Source organism: Ictidomys tridecemlineatus, chromosome 3, assembly GCF_052094955.1.
Source record: "Ictidomys tridecemlineatus isolate mIctTri1 chromosome 3, mIctTri1.hap1, whole genome shotgun sequence".
NCBI classification, from domain to species: Eukaryota; Metazoa; Chordata; class Mammalia; order Rodentia; family Sciuridae; genus Ictidomys; species Ictidomys tridecemlineatus.
The window spans coordinates 97,270,668-97,286,632 of record NC_135479.1 but is presented as its reverse complement, the minus strand read 5'-3'; the positions used below and the strand labels follow the sequence as shown (position 1 = coordinate 97,286,632).

At 49.4% G+C, this 15,965-nt stretch overlaps 1 protein-coding gene across 4 annotated transcripts in view; it reads left to right on the top strand.

Moving 5' to 3' along the window:
• The window catches only part of Kcnab1 (potassium voltage-gated channel subfamily A regulatory beta subunit 1), a 293,246-nt gene that overhangs the window by 207,447 nt on the left and 69,834 nt on the right, over positions 1-15,965 (top strand). For all 4 annotated transcript variants that reach the window (XM_078043522.1, XM_078043521.1, XM_078043523.1 and 1 more), the window contains exons 3-4: positions 11,357-11,394; positions 14,487-14,566. In XM_078043522.1, the coding sequence (XP_077899648.1) occupies positions 11,357-11,394; positions 14,487-14,566 (118 nt within the window). The remainder of the gene's footprint in view (positions 1-11,356; positions 11,395-14,486; positions 14,567-15,965) is intronic.

Here is a 15,965-nt window from a genome sequence, read left to right as displayed (position 1 = left end):
AGTCAGTTATACTTCTGGATGATTTTCCATTTGGTATCTTAGGAAACTTTACTCTGTCCGTACACTGGTTAACATGCCCTCAACTCTATACCTTTGCGGGACTGGGGACACCAGTGTCCTGACAATGGAAGCTCCTCCAGACCCCCAGGGGGTGATTCTGCCTCTCCTATACCATTCTAAAAATGTCTGTGTAGTAAGTCACTCCAAAGGAGAATGGCTACATGGAGCATGGGTTAAATGGAATCTCCTAAGATGAAAATAGATGGATGTGGTTTTCTGACTTAGGATTGCTCCACTTTCTTCTTTGACATGTTAAATTTCTACATATAATTAGTGAAAAGGATATCTCTATTCTTTAGAAATAGAAAAGGATCAGTGCATAGAAAGAGAGTCTAGGCATCCTTCTATGCCTAGCACAAAAACATTCATCCACTCGTCACAGCTATGACCTTCTCTTTAGGAAAATAAAATTATTTTTAAGCTGAGATCCTTAATAGTTGATGTCCATTGGGCATAGATGAAGTTAGCTAATCCTTACATATAAATTCATACATCTTTAGGTAAACTGAGTTAATTTGATTATAATATGGCTGGGAACTGGTTTTTACTCTTATAATTTTTGTGAAACGATCCCTTATATATTCCCTCAGTTTTATCTTCTATCTTTGAAAAAAAAACTTCTCAGTCAAAAAGTATAAAAATCAGGGCTGGGGCTGTAGCCCAGTGGTGAAGTGCTTGCTTGTCATGTGTGAGGCAGTAGGTTCGATCCTCAGCACCACATAAAAATAAATAAAGATACTGTGTGTTCATCTACAACTAAATAAATATATTTTTAAAGTGCAAAAATCATTTTGTGCTCCTACTTTGAGCTTTCCTTAGTGATACTTAATATCCTAAACAATGAAGTTCCTAGCTCAAGAGAGAGACATTGCAGTGTTCATTCATTTTCACAATGTATTATCCTTCCTGTTTCTTCTACAAAGTTTCTTTGCCCTACCATGGAATTAAAATTTATTTCCTAGAGGATCCTGTCAGCTCTGTGAACACAGGCTGTGTTTTTTACACACAGAGTTATCCAAAATTATTACTGTTCGGGGCAGAACAACTCACTGAACTATCAAATATATCTGTCTCTCTGCACAGTGAATATTTGACATAAACTTTCAGAATTGGAAGAAAATGTAAAGGAGGTCACACCGACTTTCAAACTTCTCAACAGCAGTGTTTTCCCAGAGAGTTCCTATTCATAGCAACTTGCTGTGGAAAGGAAAAGATAAATCCAAAAAGAAAGAATGTGAGCACAAACTCTATTTCAGCACTAGGCTAAGAGATCACAGGGGGAATTTCAATACTAGTCATTAATCCCACCTTAGACGATACCGAAATACTTGAATTGCTAAGAATCGGAAGTTGCCCTCCGTCCCCGAGGCCCATGGTTCTGATTCCATTCTGACCACATTTCTGGGCCTTGATCAGAGACCCTCAAAACCTAAGTCTCCACATTGATCAACACTGGCTTTCTGTGACCCGGAAACTTCATTGTAAGAAAGAATTCTCAATACCTAAGTGTCAGCACAAGAAAATAAAATAAGAGGAACTGTGGCCAAGAAACTTAGGACAAAATGCTAACAAAATATCAACACCACCTCCTCTTCACTCTCAGGATGTAGGAAGATCTGAGATTTGTTGAAACGCTGTTTGGGTTTGGATTTTCTGGGAAAAAGGATTTATTTTAAGGAATAACTTTTGCTTCTGATTATCAAAGTAATAACATTCACTTCAATAATGCAGAGGTGCCAACTGGATCCAACCAGGTGTGATGCCCTCTTAAGGAAATTGAAGAGGACCAAGCCAGGATGTATGTACCCCGCGTCAGGAATTCTGCCATCCACATGTGCAGAGCAGGTTGTTGCTGGGTCGGGGGAGATTTTGTGTGCAGAAATTTCATTCCCACATCGACATTTGCAATCTGCTTTATCCCTGGAAACCACCTCTTGAACAGTCCAAGATTTCAGGCCCGGCTCTTCATCCCATTTCCAATGCCGCGGCTTGTCTTGGATTGTGCTGATCAGATGAATAAAGGAACAACAAAACGTTCCAGTAGGTTTGCCCAGAAACAAAACAAGATGGAGCTAGCAGTGTCCCTCGATACCTAATAGGAAACCCTTTAAATCTAAGAAGGAAAGAAAGCATCAAATGTTTGCACTTTCTCTCTAAGGATCATGAAGAGCCATCTGTCGGGCCACTTAACCTCACCCTCAGGCCTCCACCAGCCGTTCACACGTCAGGGTCTGGTCTCCTGGTCACCACGAGGCTTCTGGAGGCCCCGCCCTCCCCAGCCTAGCCTGGTCATGCTCTGCCCTCTGTGCCCAGGGCAGTCTGCCCAGGATCCCTCTCTTGGGGGTTGCATCCTGCTGCTGCCAGGCTCCGGCCCTGGCTCCAGCTCTGCAGGGTTCGAGGGCCTCACGTGGTGATGATGGCTCTTGCATGAGGCTGGAAACCCTGCTCCAGGAGACAAGATCCCAGACAAATCCTGGTTGCAAGTGGAGCGAAGACAATCTCTGAGCTGGGACGTGGCCAGAGGACAGGCAACGAGTGTTGTTCTTTGTTCCCAGATAGGAGGTTTGGAGCAGAAAGAGTTATAAAGCGTGTCACAGGGAAGGACGTTTCAGTGGGCGAGGCATTTGGCAGAGGAGAGGACTCAGGAAGATCCCTGCAGCAACCATTGGAGCAAACACTTGGCCACACCACTGGGAAGGAGCACAGGACAAGTGGCCCCTCAGCACCAGAAGGCAGCACAGGGCTATGGAGAGACGCAGCTTTGGACAGTCCACAACCAACGAGCTGTGTCGGGCCACCTCTCCACCACCTGGCTTCCTGGTCTGGAAGCTAGGTGGAGTCATTCAGATCTCCAGGGGTCCCGTGAGCATCAGCACTGACTATAGCCCCAACAGAGAAGACCCTAGAAAAGATGGCACATGCTGAGAGTTCCTCCTCATCTGGCCATAGTTTCCTATTTTACTGTGTACTTATTTATGCAGAAAGCATAAGCTGTGGAAAGGGTTTTAAATGACATTTAGTCCTTTTTAAAAAGTGTATGTGTGTGTGTCCTTTACCTGTAGATGGCAATACTGCCTATATGTCACCTACCCAGAGGCACACTGTCATTTCATGTGGCCTATACCACTGCCCTGCCTGGTGTTATTGCCATTTCAAGTACTTTTATAAAGCCCAGGTGTGGGAGAGCCCCACCTCTCCCCCAGACAGTCTGGGTGACATTACTGGTTCTTGAAGGAAAAGATAATCAAAGTTAAATTTTTTTTTCAAAAGGCTGAGTTGTTATCATATTTGTTAACTCTGGCCAGATGCTCATTAGTAACACACTAGAAGCCAAAAATGAAAGATAAGGCTGCAGCTTGCTTCCAAAAATAAGGGCCAGGCTCGTGAAGAACATTGGCAGATGGGAAGCGGACCAGGAGGGTGAGGCCCCAGCACCATTTGCAGAGCGGGCAGCAAATGGTGAGTTTCAGGAGCCCAGGCCCAAGGTTGCTTGCAGTTTCTCTCCTGTGACCGTGGCTCAGTTGCTCAATGGGTCATTGTCCTCCAGATCACCTGGGATGTTTGTTGGATACACAGATGAGCTGGCTGCACCTCAGATCCACAGAATCAGACCCTCAAAGCACAGCTCCCAAGGGAGCTTAAAACGCACAGAGGTGAGACTGGGGATTCAAGCGGGTGCTGTGGTGGAGACTCAAGCACTGCCAAAATTTCACCGAATCTTCCTAAAAATCCTGCTAATTAATTGTTATTACCACCGCTAATGAGTAGGGGGCTGCCTGACTGCCCCTGCCCCGCACAGGAGGTGCCCCCATTCCATGCCCTTCAAGGGGTAGAGGGGACAGATCCTCGCCTCTGTCACCTGTCTGTACATCCAGCCCCACCACCAGACTTCCTTCAGCCAGACAGCTGAGGATTTGGCTTCTGTTGGTTTTGATCTGGTATTGAAAGAACTACCCTCCCCATGGCATCCCGCGAGTGGAGGGCAGGTGGGCAGCGTGTTTGCTGGGGTTAGTGAAGCTCCCACTCAGCCACTTCTAGTTACTGGAATATTGGGCAAGTCACCTCAATAAAATGGGGACAGCAGCAATTGAGCAAGAAGAGGCCAGTCGGGGTGGGAAGACAAGGAGGAGGTGCCCCAGCAGGAGGAGCCCAGCACTGTGGTCTCAACCTGGGCTGCTGTTACAGTTGTCTGAGGAGCTTTGAAAATACTCCATCTGGGGTCCCTTCCAGAGAATATGGTTTCATTGGTCTGGTGAGGGGCCAGGCAACACATAAAGCTCCTGGGACACTCCAGATGTCCCTAAATGCCTCTAAATCAAAAACTTCTCAATATAGCCACTTGTGGTCAACCTTGACTATATTCACATGTCCTGTTTACAAAACTTAAAGTCCACCAGTCCGTATGAAAGCAGTTGAACTGGCTGCCCATTCTCCCCGCACTCTAACCTTGTGTTGGAGACTCCTCTTCTCTCCGCCCTGCATCCGCTTAATCAGCAAGTCCTAGCCCTCTCCTTCAAAATCTATCCAAATGCAGTCACCCCCACCTCCCTGTCCTCCCTATCACCACCTGGGATCAAGCCACAGTGTGTCTCACCCACAGTCACCTCGGAACCGTGGCCTGTTTCAGCCTTGGTCTGTCCTTAACACCAGAGCAGAGTCCTTTTAAAAGAAGATCAAGGCCTGAGGTGTAGCTCAGTGTTGAAACATCTGCTTACCATGGGCAAGGCCCTGCACAGATCCAAGTACCACAAAAATAAATAAGAGAAAAATCAGAGGGACTCATCCTTGGCCTCTCCCAGGTCCTCCGATGACTGACGTGAGCCCAGGTGATCTGGCCCCGTGGCCCCTGCACCTCACCTCCTCCCCTCTGGCTGTTCAGACTTCAGGTCCTCAGATGGGCTGAGCAAGCCCACCTCCTGGTTCCCACCTGCAGTGCTCTTCCTCCTGAGAGGTGAGGTGAGCTGCTGTGCCTGTCCACAGAAGTGACTCAAACCCAAGTCAAGGGACGTTTCCCAGGGCATTGACCAGTGTTGAGGTACTGAGAGGCCAGGAAAGGCAGAGGAGCTGCGTGCACGGCAGGGGAGGCTGAAGAATAGATGAAAGGCAGTGCTAGAGCCCATCACAATCCCAGACAGAACAGAGGACGGCCAAGTTCAAGAACCCACAGTTCAGTAGCCATGCCACAGCAGCGTTGGTGGCCTGGTTCTGAAAACTGCCCTGTGGCGATGTCATGTGTGAACACTGCGACACCTAAGTGTCTAAACACTGCCTCGTACTCCAGCAAGGAGGTCGCTTAAATGACAAGCATGCTTCGCAAATGAGTGAGCAGGAAGCAGCTTCCCTCTCAGCCTCCAAGGAGCTAAGTAACCAAGATCAGGGTGTGCGTGTGTATGAGTGTGTGCATGCGTGAGTATGTGTGTGCATGTCTGATTGCACATGCACGTGTGTGCAGCAGGCAGTTTTCTTTCCTTGTTCATGTTCCATCAGCCATTTTCCTGATCCGTGGCGGGTGTACTCCGGGAGCCAAGGGGTTTTCAAAGCATGTGTTTCCTGGTGACTCAAGAGGTTCCATCAGAAGACACCATCTCAGCTCCACAGCTGTGTGTGTGCCCCCTCTGCGTCTATAGGTTAGAAATAACAAGCGTCAGTTTAGTAAAACAATCTTGTAACACCCACTAATTGGAGATTTCATGGTGAAATAGTCACACCCCTTCCCAGGTCTCAGGAAGGCATGTCCTCATTAGAGGCAGAAAGGTGATTAATTGTCACAGAGGGTTTTTTTTTTTTTTTGAGAATCATATTAACTAATGAACCACCTTAGCTCTTCTGGGGCTGGGGGTGGGTAGAGAATAAAGCCACAGTGGCAGAGCTCCCTTCTCCATCCAGAAGCTGCACTCCAGCCTTCTCCAGCAGGAGGATGGAACCCTTCCTAGGCAGGTAGTGGCCTGCCCACCCTATTACCCAGCCCTCCTCACCAGAGACCTGGCCACCAGGGAAGAGGACCTTCCCCAGCTCTTCTCCAGGAGGGCGCTCGGCAGGGTGGGTGCCCTGGACAGGGGAAACATCTCCATCATCTGGAGACCAGAAAACTGAAGAGGGTTGAGGAGAGCTCTCCTCTGTTGTGTTCATGGAAATCATCCCCGTGTCTGACGGCTCAGGACAGTGGGCGGGGCAATAAAACTCACCTCCTCATGCTTACCAGCCACCTGCTAAGGCCACCTCTGTTCCAGGGCTGTGGGTGTCAGCGCTGTGCAAGGCAAAATTCCAGCCTCTGCTTCTCTCTAATAAAAATTAAAAGTCTATAAACCACAGCTTTTAAACCAGCTCAGAAAGCCTCCAAGGCCAGAGAGGCAGCTCACTCGAACAAAAGCAAGTCGGGGAAAGGAGGGACAAGCCCCAGGAAACACACACTTAGGTTTACTGAACTAAGGAGGAGGTATGGAACCGTCACGGGAGACTCAGACCTTGTCCCCCATGCCAATGCAAGAATGGGGACACGATTGAGAAAAAGGAAAAAAGAAGTTTTAACTGCTGTGTTAGCAAAGAGGGACACGGGGGACTTCTGTCCCAGAGCTGTGACTGTTCCTGTCAGGGAGCTTTGAAAGAGGGGCCTTAAAGGCTTCGTTCCAAGGTGCCCTGTCAGGGGTCGCCATCTTCCAATGGCCCTGAGGGAGAGCCGCTTCTTACATCTTCCAGCGCCTTCCCGAAGTTTGGCTTACTTCACTGCTGTGGTGGATACATGCTCAAGGACAGATAACTCGGCCTAGGATGGCAGGAAGGGTAATCTTGCTTCCCCTCAGGGTAGGGAGGGGAAAGAGGAAAAACCAAGTCGGTTTCAAAATAAGTTGCAATGGTAGAGCAGTAAGGGTGCTTCAAAGCATAAAGTGGACCCCGTTACAGAACTTACTAGGTTTTCATTACTGTAACAAAATTCCTAAGGAGGGCTTCATATGAAGAAAAGGAGGTTGATTTAGCTCACAGTTTTGCAGGGTCACTGCCAAGATCAGGTGGAGCTGGGTGTAGGTTGGACAGCATGGGCTTGGCCTCTTGTGAGGGCTGTGGATAGTGGCACCCCTGGGCAGGAGGGTGTATAGAAATATAAAAGCAATTCTATCTCAGACAGAAGCAGAGAAGGTGGGAGGGGCCAGGCTTGCTCCTTTTATAACAACCATCTCAGGAGAATTACCCAAGCATCACAGGAGAGCAACCTCATATCCCCAGAGCTCTAAGGACCTCCCATGAGGTCCCCACTCTTGAAAGTCCCACCACTGTCCTCAGCACCACCTGGGGACCTAGTTCCCTAGTTCCCAGAGCATGAACTTTTGGAGGAACATAACCATTCAAACCATCCCTGTAACTTAAGGTAAATATATATGATATTCAGATCTTACTTTATATTAACAGTTTTAAATCTAACTGAAACACAAAGATATTTAATATTAACTATGCCATTCTCTCATAATTCCTTGCTGCTTCAGCTTAACATTTTCTTCTGAAACAACACTCTTTCAGGCTCTATTTTTTCACCATAATGTGTGGAAACCAGGGCAGGGAGGGGCTTTTGCAGGTTAACTTTGGAACAGAGCCGACCCTAGACGTGGGCTTTCTTCAGTGAGAATGAAATCATTGTTAAAGGCTCTCGCAGAGAACGCCCTCCGGGATGTGCATACAGTCTGCTCTGAGCATCTGTCCTATTTAGTCTTCAAAATCATTTTGTACCATGGCTTCATACTTTCAACTCATAGCTCTATCAAAAACCAGTTATGAGCTGGGACAGTGGCACACACCTGTAATCCCAGCGGCTTGGGAGGCTAAGGCAGGAGGATCTCGACTTTAAAGCCAATCTCAGCAAAAGTGAGATGCTAAGCAACTCAGTGAGACCCTGTCTCTACATAAAATACAAAACAGGGCTGGGGATGTGACTCAGTGGTCGAGTGCCTTTGACCTCAATCTCTGTTATCCACCTCCCCCCAAAATCAATTATGAAAGGTAAGCTAAGTAATGAAAATTTATTTTCACAAAGTTTGAAATGAGAGACATTTTTAGGATTCAGTTTTCAAAAACACAGTTTTAGAGAATGAATTTCAGGTGACCATTAACGCATGTAGGAAAGAGGACCAGATTATTCCTCAACAAAGCTTCCATTTGGTCAGGACTGAGAGGAACTAGTGACTGCTCAGGCACATGGCTGTCTCTGGCTCACGGGGTTGAGACTCACTGTTTCTCAACTTGGTGATGGATGGTGAGAACCTGTGCACACTCAGTAGAAGCCAGGGTTCAGGCTGCTTAGTTTGGCAGTACTGGGGAGAATAAGGGCCCTGTGCATGCTGGGCATGCACTCTACCGCCAAGCTCCATCCCCTGCTCCTGTAATTCAGATGTTGAAGTTCGATCTTTCCCTGGCCAGCAGTGTGCCTGCCGTGCTCTCATGGCGGTGGCTCAGCCCCTGGAGAAACACCTAGTCGCAAAGGGAAAGGACCAGTGCTCTGCCCTGGACCGTGCAGCTGAGTTGAGGTTTGGCAGGTCAGGCGCACTGAATGCCTTTTTGACATTTTCATGTTGTGCTGGATTTTTCAGGACATAACTCCATTGTAAGTCGAGGAGCACCTACACTTGATAATATCCCTGCAGAAAAATACTCAGAATATCCAGTCGAGTTGTAACACGGCAAGCAGAGCAGATGGGGCCCCGTCTTCGCGGCTCCATGGAGACAGGACTCTTCCTTTGAGAGCACGAGCAGTTTAAAAGCCTCTTCAGCAGCTGCAGGTCAAGTCAGCAGATTCATTCAGCAAACACTGACCTGATTTTGCCTGAAGACAGAAGAATAGCCGATTTGTGGCATTAATTACTGCATCCGTAGCTTGTCCCATTTTTTTGCTCTTTAGCTCAAAGCAATTCCTGATGCATAAAAAAGTTAATGGACTTGGGTAGAGAGTCCAACAAAATGTGCCTCTTTGGTCCATGGCAACCTGCCCTTGCCAGGCCCATCCATGGTGACACATGGTGACTTTCCCAGTGTGTTCTGCTCCTGAACAGTCTACAACCTTTTCATCAGAGTAAGCCACTTATTGAAGCTCTGCCTTTCATAAGCTCCTTGTCCACAAATTCTTGGACCCTTTCAAAACTCTCACCACATCACATAGCTGTGTGTGGTCCTTTATATCTACGTTCTTATTTGCTGCTCTTAAAAATACCACCAATAACTTAACTTGTCCTGAAAGTTCTCAATTTATTTATATTTTTAACATGCCGAGCCACAAAGATGCTGGTTATACTAACATCTGCAAATGCCTGTTTATACTCTGAACACAATTTCTGCAGAATTCCAAAGAGGCTCTTTTATGAACGAGTTTTCTGTAAAAAGGTTTTGACGCCCAGGCAATTTTTTCATTTAATAGACAGCCGCATTTCACAGCAGTGCGCTTATTTTATTCTCTTTCAAAAACAAACAACAGCCATTTCTTCAGTCCATTAAGTCCTCAGATCCCATCCCTCCTGTGCACCACTCACGGCTGCCTTGATTGTGGTGCTTTAGGACATAGTTTTTCTATGCAGACGTTCTTTGTTCGGATGATCTTCTCTTCCACCAGAAAGAAAGGGCTCTCGTATTAGTTCATTAAATGCTTAGCTCTGCTTTTTAGATCCACAGGTTCATTTTCCTCTTAATTTTACAGTAAGAAAAATGGTGGTCTACCTATGGTCTACATTTCCTCTTTTGTTCCAGGCTCATGACTGCCAGTGTACAAGAACCCTGCTTGTACACTGATTTCAGTGTTGGGAAACGATGGGGAGCATGCCAGCCTCGTGGGGACACAGATCCTCTGCTGTCCAGAGAAGCTAGGAATCAAAAGTTTAAGAAAAGTCTCCTAAGTATTTAAACCTTGGTGACTCACTCAAGGTTTATTAAAATGCCAAGTGGGTCACACCATCTAGTCAAGCCTTGTAACTGAGTGTGGTTTCTGGCTGCCCATTTGCAACCTCTGGGGCTGCAGAGTTTAGTGGCAAAATCATTTTATACCCTACCTTTGTTTGGGTCCCCTGAGGACAAAGAGGGAAAGGTGTGATCAGGTCAACACATTTCTGAGGAGCAACGTGATTAAGGGGGGGGATCTTCTAATGAGGCCTGTGGGTGATGACAGCGTTCTGAAGCCAGGTGTGTCTGAGTGGCCTGGCTAACTCACCTACGAGGGCTGGTTCATGTTGGGTTCCCCGTATGGAAACGTGGACAATAAGCCTGCCTTGTGAGTGTGTCAAAAGGAGCAGAGAAGCATCTCCTAGCACACGGCCTGGTATTTGAAAGGTGTTCTGTGCTATAGCGATGACCCTGTTATGAAATGTAAAAAGTTCACAGCAGTCCCCACAGGTCACCAAACACAGCCCTCTGCCCCCTCGCCTGCCTGCACACTCCAGGACCCTCCCACCTGGCCCTGCCCAATCCCTGGCCTCTACCTGAAATGCCCGCCCCTTCCTTCTTCATCCAGTTAGGTCCTGTGAGCCTCCGCCAAGGTGCCACCGTCTAGGAGGCTTCCCTGAGAGCCATCTGTCTAGGTACAGCACTCCCTTCCCCCCGCCGCCCTGGGACTGTCAGTTGGGGCATTGAGAACCTCCACCTCCTGGGTGGAGGGGGCAGACTGGTGTGGCGGAGCCTGCTCAGAGGCATCTGCCTCTCTCCAAAGAAGGCTCTGCCTCCCTGCCCTGCCCTCCCCACGCTCACCCCTGCTGTACCTCTGCCCCACCCAAGACGGGGGAGAGTTCCATTCAGGAGGAACAGGTCCTACAGAGAAGGTGCAGAGTGACCCCTTCTGGGCCGAGTAAGTGAAAACCGGAAAGACATCAGAGGGGTTCCTTCAGAAAGCCGACAGGGAAGACAGAGCCCCGCAGTGGAGGTACAGCAGGGTAGACGCATAATCCAAGGTCTCACCTTCACCTTCACGTAGGCCTTGAGCCAAGCAAAAGCAAGAATGGGTGTGAGGCCAGGGTGGGCGTGACAGCAGGGTTCTTGTACAGTGGCAGTCATGAACCTGGAGCAAAAGAGGAAACATCATTGAGGACAGGGCTGCCATGAGCACCTGGGGTGAAGAAAAGGACCCCCTCCCCCGGGGCTTGCAGGTCCCTCTGACACCCAATGAGAGGAGAGACCAGACAGCAGTCCACATGCACCTGTGTGCACCCTCACCCCGGCACCCTGAGAACTCCCCGTGCAACTCCTCCCCGAGATAGCCCTGCCATGGGGTTTCCTCTCATGTACACTATTAGAAATGTTTAGGAATAATGTGCCAATATTTAATCTTTTCTAGGAACATGGGTGACATTTGGAGGTCAGATTTCAGATGAGGTAAGTTAATTTTCGCATCTACTATGCTGATGAAAGGAAAATGCAGAGGGCCGTGCAATGGGAAGGCTGCTCCTGGGACCCCGACATTTTACAGGGATGATGCTCAGAGCCCAGGAAATGGTGAAGACTCAATTTCATCTTGCTTCTTGTGTGTACATTTGGCCTATTAATAGTCCTTGAGATTGTCAACCTATTAAACGTGCAGGCTCAACAGAAAGTGAGACAGTTTAGAATTAATATTAGTTTATGAAAAGACTTCACTGCTGTCGTTGCGTGCGTTTGTTTTATTGATTTATTCCTTTCCTGTTTCAACTAGGGTGACCCGTTGGCCCCAGTCTGCACACGAGTTTCTCAGTTTTAGCAATGAAAGATCACATCACAGAAAGGCTCTCAGTCCTGAGCAAACCAGGCAATTGGTCACCCTGGTGTGGGCAAGATAACCAACCTCTCTAGCCATTCTACAGAGAATGGGACAGTGATGCTGCCCTGGAAGTCCACGGAAAGGACTAGCAAATCATGCCCATCAGACGCTTGCTTAACCTCTGACTGGTAGGGAATGGCACTCAGCCAAGGGCAGCTATAGGAATTGTATTTACTGTAAAGTTCCTTTAGCTCATCATTTACACATTCAGAACAGTGCTTACCAATGTGATGTTATTATCATTGGCTTCATTCAGGGCATGAGGTATACAGGCATTGAGTGGCAAAAATTCCTCCTGAGTTCAACACCTTAGTGTGTTTCTGGTCCTTCCTTACCTACCTGCAACAACATTGAGGAGTCAGGATAGTATATACCTGCAGGACCACTGAGGAGTCCGGATAGTATATACCTGAACAATACCAACAAGTCAGGATAGTATATACTTGCAGTACCAGCAAGGAGTCAAGATAGATATACCTGCAGGATCACTGAGGAGTCAGGATAGTATATATCCACAAGAACACTGAGGTGTGAGGATAGCCTATGTACACCTGCAGGGCCATCAAAGAATCAGAGATAGTATATCTGGTGGATACACTCAGTGGGACCAGGTCCTACTCTGCATTGACTAACTTGAGTTACTAACTTTTACATATACCAACAGCTGTCACTAGATGCCCCTTCTCAGCAGGATCTGGCTAGGATTAATGAGAGGTGTCTCAAAGTGCTTAGGCAGCCACCTGGCCAAGAGAAGCCCTTTGCAGAGGCAGTGTTTACTTCCATGTTGTTCCTAAGGAGGAGCTTGGGGGGGAAGGGACCTCTCCCCACAGCTCCCAAAGTCACTAGTGTAATTTAACAGATCTGGGGAGTCTCAGCTGCACATTCTTATCTGACTGCCGGCTCCCAGTACTGGGCTCAGATCTCCATGGAGGGCTTGAATCATGGGGTCCCTAGGAAGTAGTCTCTAAGTTAGCAATGACCTACATGACAGCTGCCTAAATGTTCTGGGGACCCACTCAGGGCAGGGGAGGAAGCAGGATGGGGGTAGGACAGAGGGGATGGACCGACAGTGGCTAGCCAACCCCACGAGCTGAGCCAGTCAACAGAGTTGTCCCAGGCTGGGGCGAGAGGACTGGGCCTTTTTGTCCCTGTACCAACAGGCAAGTGGACAGAGGCTGACTGGAAGCAGGCCTGACCTTGGGCAAGGTGGCTCACACCTAGTACAATTTTGAGAGAAGGCTGACCATTGAAGTGCTCCAGCGTCAGGGAATGATCCCGTCTTTCCTGAAGGAAGGACTGAGGACACATGGCAGAGTCTGCTACAAGTCCCAGGGTGGCAGCGAGCAGGGAGGGAGGTCTGAAGTGAGCAACCGGCTGTCTCCAGTCTCTGCTGTCCCCTTCACAGGGCCTGCTCTCTGCTGTCAAGGCCCCGGCTCCCCAGGCCGGGGCGTGCAGGGCTGAGCCCAGGGCTGAGATCTTCAGATGCTGTGGCTGGGAAGTCCCTCCACATCACTAGGCCAAGAATTCTCTTTCTTATCTTAAAATTCCTCCCCAGATAAGTCGTGCATTTCCCAAGAATCCACCATACATCAGGTGATACAGTACAAGGGTAACACAGACAGCAAGCGCGGTAATTTCTAAAACATAGGGCACTCATAATGGGAAAAAACGTAGTTGTTAACTTCTAACCTCTAGTCATTTTAAGTACAGTGACAAGTTACAATCAGTAGTAGCGCATTGGTTGCTGTTGTGCTGAAGGATCTGTGTGGATTCCACTTTGCTAGCATAACAATCTGCCTGTAGGCCCATTTTCAAAACAACAGAAAAACAGTTTATCTTGGAAATGCTGATAAAGCAACTGGAGCCCACCATCCAAAGCTGAAATGGAAAAATCTGTTGTAATCATCCCTAGGTGCGAAATTCCTCCAAAGACTGACACGTCAATCGGCAAAATGAAAGCGTGTCCCGTCTCGACTGTGGGGTGCCACCTCACTTCTGCAGCTGTCCCTGAGCTGTGTCTAGCTGTCCCCCTGCTCCCCTGTGCCCTTGCCACTGTGGTCAGTGACACAGAGGACGCAGGAGCTCCAGATGTCCTGCAGGCTGGGTGGTGGGGATCTGACCCCAAGTCAGACATGGCTCCTTCTCTCCGTGTCCACTCAGCAGGCTTCACAGGCTGCCTGGGGCTTGGCTGAACTTGGATGTGGGAGTTTGATTAGTCATGCCCCTGCCGGACCTTTGGTTCATCAGCCAATTCCACTGAGCCTCCAGGGAGAAAGTCACAAGATTTCAGATCAGGAGGCATCAGCTGCCAAAAGCTATGGGCTCCGAGAGAGCAGTTGAGGACTGGAGTTGACAGTGGTGCACGTGACCCTCTTTGTCAGAGATCAGACCACAGAGATGTTGTGGTACCAGGTCTGCCCAGCAGAGGGGGAAGCACAGATGTGCCCACCTGGCTGTGCTCCCAGCCCGCTTGAGGACACTGCCCACTCCACCTCTGAGGGCTGTCCCTCATGTCGCCCCCCCATGCCTGGGGCTGCTTTTATTCTCTTTCCAACTGAGAATGACAGGTGGTGGGTGACATGCCAGGGTGCTCCTAGTGAAGGATCTCAAGCTGTTTCTCAGGTTTGGAAAACACCGGGCGCTTCTCACTGGCCTCTGTGTCCCCTTGCAGGTCGCTGAACGGCTGATGACGATCGCGTACGAGAGTGGCGTTAATCTCTTCGATACGGCCGAGGTCTATGCAGCTGGAAAGTAAGTTGGTACCTGTCTGTGACCCTCAAGGGCATCTGTGGCACCCAGAGAGCCTGCCCAGGCCTTTTCTAGGTGCTGGTGAGGAGGGCGCTGCTCTCTCCACTGGGGTTGGGAAGTTGACCACCCCTGGACCTCTTGCCCACCCAAACCATCCCTGTGTGGAAAACTGACCTGATGGAAGGTGGACAGTCAGCACCTGCTGTGGTCTACAAAGGGGCAGAGGTGGCTGGGCACCTGAGTGGTGATGGTGGAGATCAGGGGATGGTAGTAGAATAGTTGAGCCAGGAAGTGAAAAAGCCACGTCCAAAGGCTGTTTCCAAAGCTGGCCTCAACACCATGTCTCCTGATTCGGAAGTCCCCAGGGAAGCTGGGACACCCTGCCTGCCTGGCAGCAGGGATGCCCTTCCTGTTTGCAGGCCTGGGCTACAATGGCACTCCAGGCAGATCAGACTTCAAAGCCAGACTCCCCAAAGATGCCAAGAAACCAACGCCTTGTGCAAGAGGCTTCTCAGAGCTGCAGACAAGGCTGCAGAGAGCCTCTTCTTTTGAGCAGCCAGACTAGTGGGGTTCCCTGGGAACCCAGTGCTGGTGTGGGGCTCTGGGGCAGGGCTTGAGAAGTCGGAACAGATGGGCGGCGTGCCCACAGGCCAGGCCTCCAGGTTCCAGCGTAACCAGCACATGTCAGAACAGACCTGGGGCCTGGGCCTCCTGGAGTGGACACCATGTTCCGCCCCCACAACCAAAGAAAGGAAATCCTCAGTGTGAGCAGCTCTGCCATCCTGAGATGACTGGGGGGCGTGGTCTCCTGCAGCCTCATTCCCTGCCCTGGGGAGGGTTAGGCCACCTGCGGGGCTCCTGAGTCAGGCTCCAATCACAGCAGGGCCACCGAGCACTTTCCCTGCTTGGTCACCTCCTGTCCAAGGACAGGTCTATGTTCAAGGACCCTCAAGGAGATTCAGAGCCCACATCCCTGCTGTTTTCTGTTGAATCCAAGGAGAGAACAAAGTGGTAAGGCCATACTTCCTCCTGCATCCCCTTCCCAGTGTTTTCTTCTTGGGCAGGAGAGGGTCCCGCCTGCCCCCTGCTGTGAGGGATGGTCATTCTGATTCATACTGATTGACTCTCAGTGTGGAGCTCAGAGAGGGTCGTGCTATGCTTGTCAGGCTGCCACGGCAGGTGGGGAAGGCAGACAGGAGAAATGAAGAGACAGGGATGACGGTCAGGGATCCTTAGCTGACCTGCAGCACAATTCAGTGCAAGTTGTGTCCACTACAGACTGAGCTTGCAGTCAAGGCGGGTAGCTTGCATGGCTCCCTCTGTAGCCTGCTGAGGGGCCGATGCTAACCCCACCCCACCCCACCCCGCTTCACAACACCCTGCACAGGGGGTCTTATTAGGA